The 15743-nt window shown below is 45.3% G+C and overlaps 2 protein-coding genes across 4 annotated transcripts; one reads left to right on the top strand and one right to left on the bottom strand.

Annotated features, from left to right (window-relative positions):
• The first annotated feature begins 296 nt into the window (after nucleotides 1-296).
• LOC131129622 (spindle assembly abnormal protein 6 homolog) lies at nucleotides 297-7984 on the top strand. 3 transcript variants are annotated; one of them, XM_058073354.1, is made up of 17 exons: nucleotides 351-435; nucleotides 1630-1690; nucleotides 2201-2302; nucleotides 2883-2962; nucleotides 3049-3153; nucleotides 3269-3437; nucleotides 3541-3618; nucleotides 3771-3890; nucleotides 3970-4095; nucleotides 4430-4624; nucleotides 4690-4779; nucleotides 6819-6998; nucleotides 7071-7152; nucleotides 7375-7475; nucleotides 7547-7626; nucleotides 7708-7799; nucleotides 7880-7984. In XM_058073354.1, the coding sequence occupies exons 3-17, from the start codon at nucleotides 2264-2266 to the stop codon at nucleotides 7933-7935; spliced, it is 1593 nt and encodes a 530-aa protein (XP_057929337.1). In that variant the 5' UTR covers nucleotides 351-435; nucleotides 1630-1690; nucleotides 2201-2263; the 3' UTR covers nucleotides 7936-7984. The 3 variants fall into 3 exon arrangements, with proteins under 3 accessions (XP_057929336.1, XP_057929335.1, XP_057929337.1); XM_058073353.1 differs by lacking the exon at nucleotides 2201-2302 and having other exon boundaries at nucleotides 297-435; nucleotides 7711-7799; XM_058073352.1 differs by lacking the exon at nucleotides 2201-2302 and having other exon boundaries at nucleotides 297-435.
• A 1248-nt stretch (nucleotides 7985-9232) lies between these two features.
• Nucleotides 9233-15521, bottom strand: LOC131130078 (leucine-rich repeat-containing protein 24-like). Its single transcript, XM_058074202.1, has 8 exons — nucleotides 15126-15521; nucleotides 12163-12341; nucleotides 11919-12005; nucleotides 11656-11847; nucleotides 11413-11581; nucleotides 11043-11305; nucleotides 10372-10932; nucleotides 9233-10272 (listed from the first exon to the last, which is right to left on the bottom strand). The coding sequence occupies exons 1-8, from the start codon at nucleotides 15208-15210 to the stop codon at nucleotides 9874-9876; spliced, it is 1935 nt and encodes a 644-aa protein (XP_057930185.1). The 5' UTR covers nucleotides 15211-15521; the 3' UTR covers nucleotides 9233-9873.
• Nucleotides 15522-15743: the final 222 nt, after the last annotated feature.

Raw genomic sequence — 15743 nt, 5'->3', positions numbered from 1 at the left:
ATTAAGGAAAACATGAGTGCCAACATTTACTATGACATACTGAATCATAGTATGATGCCCTCCCTTGGTAAACTGGGCCACAGAGCAGTATTCCAACATGATAAGAACCCCACACATATCTCCAAGATGACCTCGGATATGTCATTGTTGGAGATGAAGTGCCCTTCGCCACCAAAGTTGTGTTTTTGGACGGGAATCGTTAATCAATATCATACTACACACACAGCACCGTAGCCAAGTTTCACTCACACTCCTTACCAGCAGGTGGCGGTATAGCGCAGTGAAAACATGTTTGCCACCGACACCGGAAGAAGAAGAAACCCTCGTAGACGAAGAAGAACAGTTTCGGCGGCGGTTTAAATGAAAGGTCGAAATGGAGAAGATGTTCAGTAAAGTTGTCCAAGTCAACGTCAGATGCAGAGATTGTCAGGAAAGGTAGGACTGCTGACATTAAACACTGTATTCGCCGTAATGTGACATGTTTATTAGCCGGGCAGAGACGAGAAAAGACGGGACTTTTGAGAACATTTGCCTGATCAATGAAATAGAATAGAAGCAATGATGGTTTTGTTTTTTTGTTTTTTATAGATAAATGTTTTTAAATGTATGCTGCTAAACCTAACTCCCTAATCTTTGAATTGACCGTCAAGGGCGAAAATCTAACAATTTGACCAAGAGTAGCAATCTCGAAACCTAGTCAACACAGCCATTACAACATTCATTCATTCATTCATTTCTACCGCTTTTCCTCACGAGGGTCGCGGGGTGTGCTGGAGCCTATCCCAGCTGTCTTCGAGCGTGAGGCGGGGTACACCCTGGACTGGTCGCCAGCCAATCACAAGGCACATATAGACAAACAACCATTCACACTCACATTCATACCTATGGACAATTTGGAGTCACCAATTAACCTAGCATGTTTTGGGAATGTGGGAGGAAAACCGGAGTACCCGGAGAAAACCCACGCATGCACGGGGAGAACATGCAAACGCCACACAGAATTGAACCCTGGTCTCCTAGCTGTGAGGTCTGCGTGCTAACCACTAGACCGCCGTGCCGCCCTCATTACAACATAATGAGGACAAATCGTGTCCAAAGTGTGATAATTTAGTGTGAGCATTGTTAACTAGCACTGCCTACGTGTTCTTGGGCAGGGAATTGGCCAGAGATGCGCTGTGCACAGGTTACTGGAATCCCTTTCCACATCACTGGTGGAGATGCTGGATGTTAGACACTATGCGGTCCTCCTCCTCCTCCTGTTGGAGGTGTGCTTGGAGTTGTTGTCATGTTGGAATACTCCCATGCAGGGGAATCACGCACTGCTTCAGGATGTTACAGTGCATGTTGGAATTGATGTCTCCCCTCAATGAACCACAGCTTCCTGGTGGTGACCGCACTCATGCGGCCCTAGACGATGACACTGCCACCACCATGCTTGACTGTAGGCAAGACATGATGATGGTTGTGTGTCTATACAAGCGCTACACTGATTACTCAAAAGGGTAATTTTGCTAGTATTGTCACCCGAGAAGTTATATTGTCATAAAATGGTTGCTGAAATATGTGGGTTGTACTCACATTTGTGAGGTACTGTATTCATCATCTCATTATTATTCTTCCGTTACACAGAAAAGCACATATTCGCATTGCTGTTGAGCTTCAATCAAGCAAAAGTGCAGTTCACAAACCAGTGAGTATGAAACTTGGTAGAAAAAAAAATTGTTATTATCAATCAGAATGTGCTCTATGGCATTGCTACTGTGAATGATAAGATACGTAATATAGCAATGACAGTGCGCAAGACAGGATTTGAGCTGCATATTAAGTGCTTTAGGCGCACTATACACCTTGCAATCCAACCTGCGTTTGGTGTTACCAACGTCACTCACTCACAGCGTGTATGCTTTTTTTTCCATCCGATTTCAACATCTGCTGTGGTGTTAATGTCCAAGCAGAAGTGCCACATACTTACAAAGGGTCCCTGACATGATTCATCAACTTAAATATGCTATATATTGTTTGCGATTATGTTCTGCATATGACATTTATAGTTCAGGACGCAGGCCATAACGAACTAGCTCTTTCATTCCTGAAAATGACGCCATCAGAGTACTATTGTTCAGGTAAACAAACATGGCGGTGTACAAGACCGAGCATGTTTACAGTGATTATAGCGAAGATTTGAGTGATGTGTCAATAGTTTTTGAGGAGGAAGAAGCATATGGAGATGAAATCAAGAACTTGCAGAACATGAACTTAAGACATGGGGATGAAGATATATTCACCTCCAAAACACAGAATGGTAAGTGTAAATGACTCTAGAGTTGTTGCTTCTGAACGACCGTAAAGGGTTTTTTCTAGGCTGTTTTATTGTATATGTGGCCGCATGTCTAGGATGAATATTCGCCACTGTTGCCGTCCCATGTATAATGATTTGTAGCCTTTTTGCCATCGTGGAATAGTGTTTAGAAGACGTTATGCCAACGTTGTGCCAACTTGGACGTAGTGGTCATTGCCTTGTTTTTTTTCCTGTGTCCCGTTAGAATAGCATCCTATATGGAATCAAATTATGGCACAGATTGAGTAAATATCTCAAACAATGCTCTAAAATGAGCCATTTCAAGAAGAATTCAATCCTTGAACCGCTGAACCATTGTGTACATCGGGTGTAAAATACCAAGTCTAACCACTCATGCACTTTACAGCAAGTGAGCAAACAAATGTATTAGCAATTCATGTGAAAGGACATTGTGAATTGTAATATGTGATGTACTTTGTATTCCAATGTAGCCTAACATGTAGCGTAACTTAAAATTAAGCCTGTATGAAATAAATGAAGCATACTATACCACACTTTGTCACTCACTCACTTTGTCCATCAGGATCTTCTGGTGAGATTAACCGATGATCTGGATCCGTCTTTTCTCTTCAACCTCACTATTTCAGAGGAGGATTATCAAAGGTTTGTGTCAGAAGGCCTGTAAAGGGTTTCTGCCATCCATGGACATAATTTTAAACTTTTTTTTTACCTTCCTTCCGTATGTGCAGTTTAAAAGTGCAGCAGGGCCTACTCATTGATTTTTCATCATTCCCCGAAAAGCTGATTGAGCTTCTTGGTCTGTGTCAGTCTGAGCAGCATTCCAACCATCCAAGGTAGCAATACGGAATGCTCTTTTTTTTCCTCATGTGAATTTTGGAGGTATCCTTCTCATAAAAATACACAGCACGTACATTGAACACCAGAAAATGTTATGTTTTGGGGTTGCAGGTTCCAGCTGCTCCTGTCATGTGACTCTCCCCTACTCGAAGGTCTCGCCCTCTTCAGTGTGGTGGAGACAAATTCCTTCAGAAACCTGAACCACCTATCTCTGAGGTTTACTCAGGGCTCTGACAAACACATCAAGGACTATCTGGCAGAGTGTCTGTCTTCTCTCAAGGTCGGTGCTTTCATTTCGCAAGTCACAGTTGGTGCAGTCGACGGCATACACTCTAACAATAAAGGCGCAGCTGATATCAAGGGTTGGCACAACTCTGTTTCAGGCGGAAAAACAAGCCGTGGAGGTGAAACTTCACAAAACTGAAGAGGATCTGTCCAGACAGCTGAATTATGCTCAGCAGGTGATTTTATGGCGTTCATTTTATTTAAATGCAGTAAAATTTGGTATAGTTAACAAACATTGATTAATCAAGATTAATGTATTTGAAAACTGATTATCATTTACTGTAAATATTTGACAGCCCTAGTATTTCATTGACATCTCGTCTGACAGACTTTGTCAGAGAAGACCAAAGAGTTGGACAAACTGCGATCGGAATGGACTCTTCAAACCGGCTCGTTGTCCAGCCGTCATTCAAACGAGCTGCAGGCCGAGAGGGAGAAGGTGTCGGAGGTAAGACTCCTTCCTCCTCGCAGAACACCTTGCAGTTGATTTGGAGGATGCGAGTGACGAGACAAGCCACCTCCCGCAGTTAGAGAGCCGACTGCAGCAGGAGACTCAGAAGCTTCGCCACGACCTGGAGAGCGCTCACCTGGAGAGTAGCCAGCACCTTCAGACCATCAGAGACCTCAAGGCCAAGCTGGCGGGGGCGGAGGAGGTATTTGAAGCATTGTTCACTTGTCGGACTAAAATATTCTTCTCTTCTTTGTGGTGGCTGGAACTTATTAACTATGCAGAACAGCACAGACCTCAGAGTATGCTGTCCTTTGTCCTTCAAAGTGATGTAGGAAAAGCTCGTGAAGCAAGCGTGCACTGAAATCTAAGCAGTACTGCAAGGCCTACAAAAAAAGAAGGAATTGCCCTGCAAGATTGCACATCAATATTGTGTGTTTTTTAGTGTTTTTATTGTTGTTATTGTTGTTGTCTATTTGTACGACATTTGACATTTGAGAAACCATTAGGTTACAAATGTTGACATGTGTTGTCGGCAGGAATGCCAGCGCTCTAAGCAGCAGGTCGGTTCACTGAGGAGGGAGAATAACTCTCTCGACACAGCCCTCCACGAGAAGGAGCGTCTGACCAACCAGCTCCAGATGAGGGTGGCTGTGCTGGAACAGGAAGTCAAGGACAAGGATCAGCTGATGAGCCGCACCAGGGAGGTGCTGGAGGCCACCCAGCAGCAGAAGGTGAGCGCTTGCACACAGCAGTATCAATAAATCACCAATAATAATAATTTCCTTTTCTGGTCCAGGAATCAGTGAAAGAAAAGGCAGAAACAAAAGAACATGAGGTCAGAAAACTTGAGGCGGAGGTCAAGTTTTTGTCTGGTGATGTGAAAAAGGTTTGTGATGACGTATTACTGTATTTTTTTAATACCGTGTACTGTATTGTACATACCCATGGGGACATACGTATTTTAATAACAAGTCAAATGTGATAAGAATCATGTAGGATAAGCAGTATAGAAAATGGATGGATAGTTTATGCATATTTGGCTATGTCTCAATTGGCGCACTTCTATGGCTTCTAGGCTTTACATTCAAATTGAGAAGTGTGGCAAAATGCAGTGCACTGTCAATACATGGATGTTGCACTCAATTCACCCCAAATAGTGAGTACACAGTGATGTTCCACCCTCAGTCATTGTCATCTTGGCTACATAGCAGAAGAGGAGGGAATTGAAAAGGAGAGCAGGAGAAAAATTGCCCTCTGAAACCGAGTACACGGTGTAGATCAGGGGTGCTCATTAAGTCGATCGCGATCTACTGGTCGATCGCTGGTCGATCGCGGCGTGACATTAAAAAAATATCATCCCAGCATCAATGCCGTCACTTGATTGATATACAGGGCAGCCATTCAGATGACAACTGAATGTTGCCCTTCGGGCGACCAATCAAATCAAACAACGTCTCTAAGTGCAGCAGAACTTACGATGTCAGCCTATCATCCATCCCCGTTACTTGATTGACATACAGGACAACCAGTCAGATGACAACTGAATTTTGACCTTTAGGTCACCGCTCATGCGTAAACAACGATGCAAAGTGCTAAGCTAGTCGGCGAATTGCGAGATTTTAAGCCCTCGCTAAAGTTTATGGTCACTAAAATGAGTGAAGGAGCTGGACCAAGTAAAAAGGCAAAAACTGGACCAAGTAAAAAGGCAAAAAACATATCACTTCCATACGGATATGGAATATTATACGGATATTGTGATACGGATATTATCCATGACTGATAAACATTTGGAAGTGTGCTTGAGGCTGGCTATCAGCAGCTACTGTCCGGACTATGCATCCCTGGCTGGTTCAATTCAGTGCAAGTCATCAAAGTAAACTCAGGTAATTACAAAAAATGTTAATAGTTAATTATGTGTGTTTTGCAATATTGGCTCATTTGGTTATGTAAGGTACATCAACATACATTGTACGTACAAATAATCCTCAATACATTTGAAAATAAATAGATGTTTTGCATTTTTGTAGTGGGTAGATCATTTTGACTCGGTCATTTTAAAAGTAGCTCGCATGCTGAAAAAGTGTGAGCACCCCTGATGTAGATAGTATATGTACGTATTGACATGTATTGACGTAAGTTTCCATTTGAGAGAGGTGCGCTGTCGGTACTTGTGTTTTGAACTCTTTTGGTGCTTTCCTGACTACACTTTGGGAACACAAGATCACTACAGATTGATGGCACCCACAACATGAACTCAAAACAGGCAGGAGGTACAGAATTACAAATGCAGCTTGTAGCAAGCCAAGCTAACTGGCTCACTGTTAGTCAATGCGGTTGCCTAGCAACATTGCTGAACAAAAAGCAAAATGATACTATTCCGGGTCCAAAATCAGAAACAGGGTCATTCTGGCTGATGGATGAGGTGGATTTGACATTTCAAGCACCTTAAAGAATCTGGGTTCAACATCACGTGTACTTCTAGATGACAAACAGAATTATTCTGTCAATCTTTGAGGGAGGATATGACAGTTAATGTAGCACAAATAAGGCAAGATCCAAGAGACCTGCAAGCACAGATTGGAAATCCATGATGAAGTCATAAACCTTAAGGAGGAAAATGGAGCCCTGTGCACGGATACCAAAGCACTATGAGATGATATCAAGGTACTACAAGATGAAAAAAATGTTTTAAGGACTCCTTTGTATGGAAGAATTAGTGCATGTTGAATGCAATTAGTGAACCAATGTATTAGCAATTGATGTGAGAGGGTAGGACTTCTTACTCCTTTTCGAACATGTGGAATTGTAACATGAAGCATTTCAATGTAAACCGTATCCACATTGGAAATAAATGAAAACCATAACCATACATGTCAGTGATGATGACTGCAGCATGCTGACATGGACTTGTGCTCCTATTCTCAGGCCGTTGAGATCATCAAGAAGTTTCAGGGTGAGTTGCGAGCTTGTTCCGACAAGAACAAAGCCCAGAACATGGCGCTGGCGGCCCAGGAGAAGGCCGTCCAGGAGACCTCAGCCAAACTTGAGCGTGCTCAGGAGGACATCCATAAGACTCAGGAACGGCTCTCCGACAAGGACCAGCAAGTGTGTGCTCGCATGTCTCTGCTTCCTGACACTGAAGGAAGTATTCCGTTTGAGACCTGTATTTGTTGGCAGGTGGAGAAGCTGACGCAGCAGCTGGAGGCCAGCCTGAAGAAGCTCAATGATACCAAAGACTTATTACAAACCAACGAGAACGGTGAGGACGTTTGTCCATCCAGTCCTTTTATTAGTCCCGTCCACAGCACTATGACCACTCACTTTACATTTAGCCTTACTTCTAAAGAAGGACTGTAAATGCTTCTTGTGACCTGCTTCACAGGTGCACCCACTGAAGTTGCGTTTGTTCTTCATCTGGTGTCATTCACATGCCCATATGTTTAGTAGTTGAATATGTTGTGTCCATGTGCTGTTTTGTCAGTCATCAATTGGCTGAACAAGCAGCTCAATGAGAAGGAGCTTTCTAAGAACCTTCCACAAGCTTTGGAGAGCACGTCTGCGTTGTCCTCCACAGGATTTCGGGTAAGAGCGCCGCCGTCTTTCTAACATGAGCTACACACACACGCTCCTAATTGGTCACCATTGTTTTCCAGACGCACTTTTATCCACAGGCTGCCAAAGCGACGGCGTCTCCTGTGGTGGCTCCTGACCTCACTCCAGTTCCCAAACACACGTGAGTTGTGGCGTTTTCCTGCTCCCGTTTCAAGTCTACAATGAATACAAATGAATACAGGTTGTGCTCTTTTGACACCAGCAGCGGATCTGCTGGTCTGGACCCCAAATACTTTGGGAAGCAAGACAGTATTCCTCTCTACGGCCTTCCCGCGAATCTCCTGCTTCCCAGAGGTGAGGTCACGTTCACATGAGTACTCCCAAATCTTCTTGATTTGGGCGTCGTTCCTGACAGGTGATTTCTTCCTTCTCAGAGATCCCACCTTCACAGAGCAAAGCGCCCGTGCCCTCAGCCTATTTTACTAATTAAACACATCTTACTCGCACAATTATTTATCATATTAAAAGTTGTAAATATATGTATATATGTTTTTATATTGGACACACGTCTGCACCGGGGTTAAAGCGTCTTTACATCTCATTGTTCATAGTGACAATAAAATGCATTCTATTGTATTCTACTTTGGATTGTGTTGATTTGCATGTTGCAGGACCACAGTGGCTTCTTGCTTGTTGGATTGAACTGCACTTTTTTTTTCGCAATTTTGTCAATCAGCCACTGAAAACCCATCTTTCTCTTTTCTGTGCGTTCTAAAAATATAAAAACAGGTAAAAACTGCAGACTGCTCTGAATGCATGTGATAAGATGCATCTATTCCACGTATTAAGCCTTCCGAAAAATACTCTAAAAAGCGGCAACAACGCTCCATTTACATGGGATGGGATCTGCACATAAACCACGCTACAGCAGCATTGTCATTATTATTAACATTGTTTTGCTCAAGAACTGCATTACTGGTGTACACCATACTACACAACTACTGTAGCTTCACATTTGCTCACAATACCTCAGGCCGCTATCTAGCACTACATATTGGAGCTTCTGCTGTGTTTTTATTTAAGTTTAGAAAAGTTATTGCTAGGTGTAGGCGTTCATTTCTACAGTATGTTGCGAAGCGCCCAGTAATGATGTTCCGGAAATGCTTAAAATGAACACAAGAAAAAGAAAATTCTGTAAATATTTCTTATTATCATGAATGTACTGGTTACCGTATACAAAAACTCGTTGGAAGGTTTTGGGGAAAAAAATACAGGACAAGCTTGCAACAGGTTCTACAAAATATCAGACCGATAAGACCGATCCAGCTAATGAGATAATAATTATACTATGATCCAGAATATGACAATAAACATGCAAATAACGCCACTATATATAGCCGAGACATTGTGGAATCTGGAGTGTCCCAACGGATTTGTTGTATCTTTAAAAGCTATGGAACTAAATAGAGTGTAATGTGTGTATTGTGTAATGTTTTGGAGCTGGAAGAGGAGGCAAAAGCGCTCGTTCGATGGTTAAGGTGAGAATAACAGTGACCACAGCCTAAATGACCTTTAACCCTGCTTTTTTTGGACATTCAACCCCTTTTGCTGCCTAATATTGACCGGTATGTTCATGGACCTTTTGAACTTGTGGAAGCAAACAGTGGTGGGCTGAGGAGACATTTTGTCAAGGTTTGGACTTGGACCACAAAGCTGGAAGATAAACAGTGACTCGTCATGATTAATGATACTCTAGCCCAGCATCTAATCTTCCACAAAATGGTAGCCTGTATATGTTAGGACTTGTGGTTTTGAGTGTGAAATGGAGTCAAAAAGCAAAGGGTCTTCTGTCGTTTGTTTATTGGTAACCTCACAAACAAACTTTCACTGCTGGCTCTTGTAGAATGCTCGTGTTTTAGAGTAAGAAATGTTGGCATCATTGAAGACAGACAAACCCCTTTAAAACCGCCCCCACCCCACTTAAGAATGACAAAAAAAAACCATCCAGGTATCAACAAGACGTGAAGCACATGAGGGCTGCTACATGCTAGCGACTTTAAAATGTCTCTTCTCTTCTGGCGGCATTGTTAGCTGTACTCTTTTGGTCAAGTAGTTGAACACGCACGTGCGTCATGGTCAGAGAGAGGCGTGTGACGTTGAATGCCACTATCTTTACATAGTCCTCTTCACTTTAAAAGTATAGTCAAGACACTGGAGGGACGTGCACTACAAAAAGGGAATCCACTCATGAAGAAAGCGAAAGGACGAGAGGCCAGAGAAACAATAACTTCTATACAAGAACATCATCGTGGTCAGGGGTTATGATAAACGTGGGCATCATTTTGGCATGTAAGGTCACAGTGTCAAGGGGTCAGATTTCGGCTAGTCAATTGCAGTTCTCATTGTGACCACCAGGTGTGCTATAACCTCAGCAGTGGATCTCGTAGGCGATCTGCGAGTCCACAAACAAGCCTGTGTGGTTCACAAACATCCCCTCTCCCTCCGAGGTCACCACTGGCTCCGCCTCCCCACCTTCCCCCGCCATTCTCCTCATGGTCCGAATGTCCCCGTCCACTTGCACTTGCTTATTGAGGGCGGGGCTCGCTGGTTGGCCCGCCCCCGAGGAGGCCGTGTGGCTGCTGGTGTCGGAGGGAGCGGGGCAGCCCAGGCTGGTGGTGGAGACGGCGGTGGGTGGGGCCGGTGGTAGCACAGGCTTGGCCCGATTCAGGACGTACATCTCGTGGCCTCGCTCGTCGCGGTATTCTTCAAGCTGGGCGAACGTGGTCGGGCCGTCTGAGTAGTCGTTGACGTACAGGATGCTCTCCTCCTACCGGACACATGTTGCATGGTTTGACAGCAGTTCTCTAAGCAGCCACCAGGAGGAAATGATATTGGATGTTTGTTATTAACTCACACAGGTACCCACCTGATCAGCCCCATCCGCGTCCTTGTCTCCTTGCTGATGACGGCTGTAGATCATGGCCACAAGCAGCAGAGCAGTCAGAGCCAGCAGCGAGATGCCCGCTGCGATGGCCGTCTGTGTGGCGGCGCCCAGAGCGCCAAAGGCCATGCTGCCCAGAGCGTAGAGTGGCTCTTGGCTCACATCAGAACCCGAAGCGGGGCCGGGGCTCCTCAGGCGGGGCCAGGCTGGCGAGTGGGGAGGGGTCACCTGCGACCAGGTGGCCCAGATGGAGGAAGACGAGGAGGAGTTGATGGCCAGTTGGAACGTGACCCGGGCCACACCCCCGGCATTCCATGCCTCGCACTCGTAGAAGCCGGCGTGCGCCACAGTGACGTTGCTGAGGAACAGCATACCGCTGCCCGTGTCGGGGTCAAAGTGCTCGCCATCATTTTTCTGCAGACTCACGCGAGCTGCCTCTGAAGGCTCCTCGACTCTTCCTCCACCTCTGGCTCCACCTCCCAGCTCCTGCACCAGTCCTCTGGGAGATGGCGCCACCTTGCCCTGTGAGGCCTTCCTCCATGTGACCTGCAGGTATTTGCCATGTTGGTTACTGTACATACAGTAGTGGGCGCACTAGCGCTACTTAATAGTAATAACTGACCCTGAAGTCTTCCTGTGGCAGGAAGTGAGATTACCTGAGGTCGTGGATAGCCGGAGGCATGACAAGACACCCGTAGGCTCTCACCCAGACGCACAGCCAGCCTCCTGGGCTCCAGCTGCACCAGCGGAGGGATGCAGACGAGGCTGTTCAGTGGAACTTCCACCAGGCTCAGGTGGGACAGACGAGGCGGTTCGGAGCACGCCATACGCCGCTCGGCCGAACTGAGCAACCGCTGGCCCTCTTCGTCAATCCAGCTCCTCAACCAGTGGAGGGCACAGTCGCAGCGCCATGGGTTGTCTGGAGAGCATACGTCCATTTTGGACGGCGAGCATGGAAAAAAGAGAAGCTTTGTGAGGGAATCCGAGTGGTGAACAAAGAAACTGTGCCAAGACCTGATGCGTCACCTGTGATCCGGAGCACCTGCAGACTAACCAGCGGTCGCAGTGTAGCCGGACCAATGGTGTGAAGATGGTTCCTGCTCAGGTCCAACAGAGCCAGCGAGGTCAGACCGACCAGCGCCTGGTCAGCCAGAACCTCAATGCTGTTGTGCTGCAAGTGGAGCTCCTGCAGGCGCTGCAGAAATACCACGGGACCTTCTATGTTGTTCTGAAGTCATAAAACTGAAACCAAATAAGGGTTGGTCTGACCTGCAAGCCACGGAAAGTGTAGTCTAGCAGCCGTGTGATGTCATTTCCTGCCAGGTAAAGAATGCGCAGGTGTTCCAGTCCCTGGAACATGTCAGCCGTTACCAAGTGGATTCTGTTTCCATTTAGGGCCAGCTCCAACAGCTTAGCCTGGTTCTGGAAAGAGCCGGGCTCCACAGCAGAGATGGTGTTGTTCTGGAAAGGACAGGTGTTAGCTTGTCAGAGATGTGCAACGACACAAAGTATGTGTGCGTGTGTGTGTTCACCTGCAGGTAGAGGTAGTGCAGGTGTCTGAGCAGAGCCAGGTCCTGACGGCGGATCTGACTGATCACATTATCCTGCAGGAAGACTGTCTACAAGGAGACAAACAGCAGCCACTTCATTAGGTCCATACTCTGACAGCTTGATCATTACATCATTAAATGTTGGTGCAGTTGGAAGATTTATTTTATTTAATAAAATTTAAGATTTAATTTATTGTCCAGCCCCTACAGGGTACACTGAACGCACCTGTGTGGGCGGGGGCACGTGTTTGGGGACGCTCTGCAGGCCCGTGGAGCCGCACTCCACCGTCAGGCTGTAGCAGCGGCAGCTCGCCGGGCAAGAGGCGTAGGCAGCGGCGGCCTGGGGGAGGAGCCAGAAGAGTAGCACGGGCAGGAGGGGCGGTGCCATGGCAACAGCAGATGAGGCTGAGAAGTAAGCAAACGTTTCGAAGAGTTTTGTCACACATGCTCATTGACTGTCAGACTTTAGAGGCTGCGTATGAGTACATCACATCTAAATACCATATGTATACATACGTACATATACTGTACATACAGGAAGTGGCAGCGTGTGTACGCCTGTCAATCACAGAACTGACGGTGGGATGTGACACACATTGTGGACTTCAAAGTACAACTGCTTCTCGATGGCTGACTTGGACTGATACAGAAATTAGCAAATTATATATTAGTATTTTGTGAACAAAATATCTCTATATTGCTGCCCATACATATACACAAATACACTTGATTATGATGATAATATCCCAGTATTAAAGCGATGACGTGAAATACAAAGTGAAAATTCATACCGCATCATTTCGTAAACAATGGATGGGCTGGAAGAGAAAGTGGATGCCTTAAAGAAGCAAAATGATGAAAGGGGTGGCATTACAAAGCAATTGATTTGCAGAATTGATTATTTTGTAAAGTCTCTGCCCATGCACAATATGATTGTGACTGGGTTCCCCATTACACACGGGTTAGCAGGTGGCCAAATTTCTACTCTCCAAGGGGATTTCAGCAACATCGATACATTCATTCCAATGCTTGGCAGAAATAACGACACCACAACTGACATCATCATACGTTTCACCAACAAACAAAAAAGGCAGAGAAGCGAAATTTCAAGCAAATTCGGTCCTCCAAATTCAAGGTACTTGGAGGACCGATTGCAAACCGACTCTACACCGACTTGACAGACCAGAGGTTAACCCAAAGAGGACAAATATTGAAGATACATTATCTCGGTGGTGCACTCTTTTTCCTGACTTCAGTGAAAAATACTGGCTAACGACATTCCTTCTCCATGCTTAAAGGGGCTCTATTATGCTCATTTTTCGGTATTGAGTTGTGGACTGGCGGCACGGTGGTCTGGTGGTTAGTGCGCAGACCTCACAGCTAGGAGACCAGGGTTCGGTCCCCGCCCTCGGCCATCTCTGTGTGGAGTTTGCACGTTCTCCCCGTGCATGCGTGGGTTTTCTCCGGGTACTCCGGTTTCCTCCCACATTCCAAAAACATGCTAGGTTAATTGGCCACTCCAAATTGTCCATAGGTATGAATGTGAGTGTGAATGGTTGTTTGTCTATATGTGCCCTGTGATTGGCTGGCGACCAGTCCAGGGTGTACCCCGCCTCTCGCCCGAAGACAGCTGGGATGGGCTCCAGCACCCCCCGCGACCCTCGTGAGGAAAAAGCGGTAGAAAATGAATGAATGAATGAGTTGTGGACTCCTATAGAGCAGCTACACATAATAACCAGCACAGAAGCTTTCTACTTCTTCCAATCTGCAACGATTCCAGCTGTATTTCTTCGGATTTCATGCTTCCTGCGAAAATGGTTTCTTTTAATATATTCCACCCACGGCCCGCCCACTCTGTTGTGGTCAGTCAAGCTTCTAAAGAAAAGAGGTTACTTCGAGATGGTAAGTAGCTTTAGCGTTTTAGCGTTTTTTTACAGCCTAGGTAACGTCTAATGTGGTCATTGCACGTTACCACTCAAGTAGAGCCACTAATTGTGGTGGGAAACGGCTATTAGCAACCCCGCTCCCTGTATGCACACTCTATAATGCTACCAAGACAAGCACTTTTGCTGCATGACTTACACAAAATAAACACAGTTAGGACATTGATAAACTGTTACTTACTGCTTGCTCTTCTGGCGTCGGAAAGTCGGCTAGTCCGGCTGCATACTGGCCCATGTTCACAAAACAGTCCAGTGTGAAATGCAGTTGACAGATTAAAATGTATTTATTTTGCTGGTCGGGAATCAGGAACTCCAACCACTTATGCCTGATGGTGGCGTCTTTAGGAATTGTAAACAAATGTAGCTGTGCCTTACGTCCATGACTGTAAGGAAGTCCAATCCTCTGTGACATCACAAAGGAACAGTTTTGCAACACTCTTTGAAACCGAGCGTTTTAAGCCATCTGAAACGTCTTCCAGGGCTCACTTCCAAATGTGCAAACCTCATTATCTGAAACTTTGGCATTGTTAAACACGGGAATACAACATGCTAACTACCTTTATAGGTCAGAAAAGAGGAGAAAGCATAATAGGTCCCCTTTAACATGTTAGCACATGCTTGTGTTGTGATCACGTGGGCTCTATCTGACTGCTGTTGGATGGACGTGCTGGGGTGGAGTCTCGTATCAGGGTGCCAGTATTGGAGGTTTTAGATACAGGTTGATATAATGTGTATATATGTACCTTTAAAAACACACAATTGCACAAAGACTTGATGCAGCTTGAAAACATCAACAAACCACTCTGCAATAATATTGTAGATATGCCAAATATGACAATATTTAACGATTACATAATTACCACATTACAAAATATTTTCTTAGTAAATAATTTAGTGCTTTATACCTGGAAATTACGTATGAATTGTGCAAATCAGATACAATTTTATTCATTTTTTTTGCGCAAATGCAACAACGTGATGTTTGTTAATGTAATCTGTTAAACCATACCGTATACGGTATGGTTTATGCTTTATGTTTGTTTATGCTATAGCACCTACCATTGACCATTATGACAATAAAAATCATGAAACATAATGTGTATAATGAAACAGTTGTTCTACCAGTCTTTACTCACTCTCTCTCACATACACACACACACACACACACACACACACACACACACTAAGCCTCCATCAGGTGAAACACACAGTGGATCCCATCATTGTTGTGTTGTTATTGTGTTACCTGATGATGATGATGATGGAGGACGCTGATGAGGGATGATGAGGCGCCGTCCTCCCATGCCGAGCCCGCTGGAACCTCTGCTCATTTTCAACAGCCGACGTTTATTGTGGATGCGGAGGATGAAGCATCGCTGGATGTTGCCCACGCTGCGCACAGCCCCGCGGGCCCGTGGCGTAGTCGGAGCGGAGGATGGATGATGTCGGAGGAAGATGGAGGAGGATGAAGAATGGATGGATGGAGCGTCAGATGGCGGCTGGCAGGAAAGGCTACTGTCCTCCTACGTTGATCTGACGCGCCTTGTTTAACCACTCAGTCTGAATCTATGTAGAACATGCAGGTGATTTTTCACGCCTTCTTCCCCCTCTGCTGTTCAGCGACAACTTCCTCACGCTGTTCACTTCCGCCTACATTGTTTCCACAATAAAAGCTCAAAGGCGACATCTCGAATTTAAGGAAATTAAAGTCTCCAAAGCCTTGCTAAACTTCGTTTTATGACTGCTTCAAGTCATCAACAATCAATATCACTTCGGCAATAACGCATTGTGCTAAATTCAGCCATATATCTAACTTATTATTGATTTATTTAATCTAATTGAGTTTCAGTCAAACTGTATACTC

This window comes from Doryrhamphus excisus, chromosome 5 (genome assembly GCF_030265055.1).
Source record: "Doryrhamphus excisus isolate RoL2022-K1 chromosome 5, RoL_Dexc_1.0, whole genome shotgun sequence".
NCBI classification, from domain to species: Eukaryota; Metazoa; Chordata; class Actinopteri; order Syngnathiformes; family Syngnathidae; genus Doryrhamphus; species Doryrhamphus excisus.
The sequence above is the reverse complement of the archived record's forward strand: the minus strand, read 5'-3'. Positions and strand labels throughout refer to the sequence as shown.

Bases quoted from the DNA above. Each gene is read 5' to 3' on its own strand.
- LOC131129622 (XM_058073352.1), top strand. From the start codon at position 374: ATGGAGAAGATGTTCAGTAAAGTTGTCCAAGTCAACGTCAGATGCAGA. The intron at 4,780-6,818 runs GTTTGTGATGAC...TCCTATTCTCAG, and splicing joins TGTCTGGTGATGTGAAAAAG to GCCGTTGAGATCATCAAGAA. The intron at 6,999-7,070 runs GTGTGTGCTCGC...ATTTGTTGGCAG, and splicing joins TCTCCGACAAGGACCAGCAA to GTGGAGAAGCTGACGCAGCA.
- LOC131130078 (XM_058074202.1), bottom strand. From the start codon at position 15,210: ATGAGCAGAGGTTCCAGCGGGCTCGGCATGGGAGGACGGCGCCTCATC. The intron at 11,306-11,412 runs GTGACGCATCAG...TATGCTCTCCAG, and splicing joins GCAGGTGCTCCGGATCACAG to ACAACCCATGGCGCTGCGAC. The intron at 10,933-11,042 runs GTAATCTCACTT...AAATACCTGCAG, and splicing joins CCGGCTATCCACGACCTCAG to GTCACATGGAGGAAGGCCTC.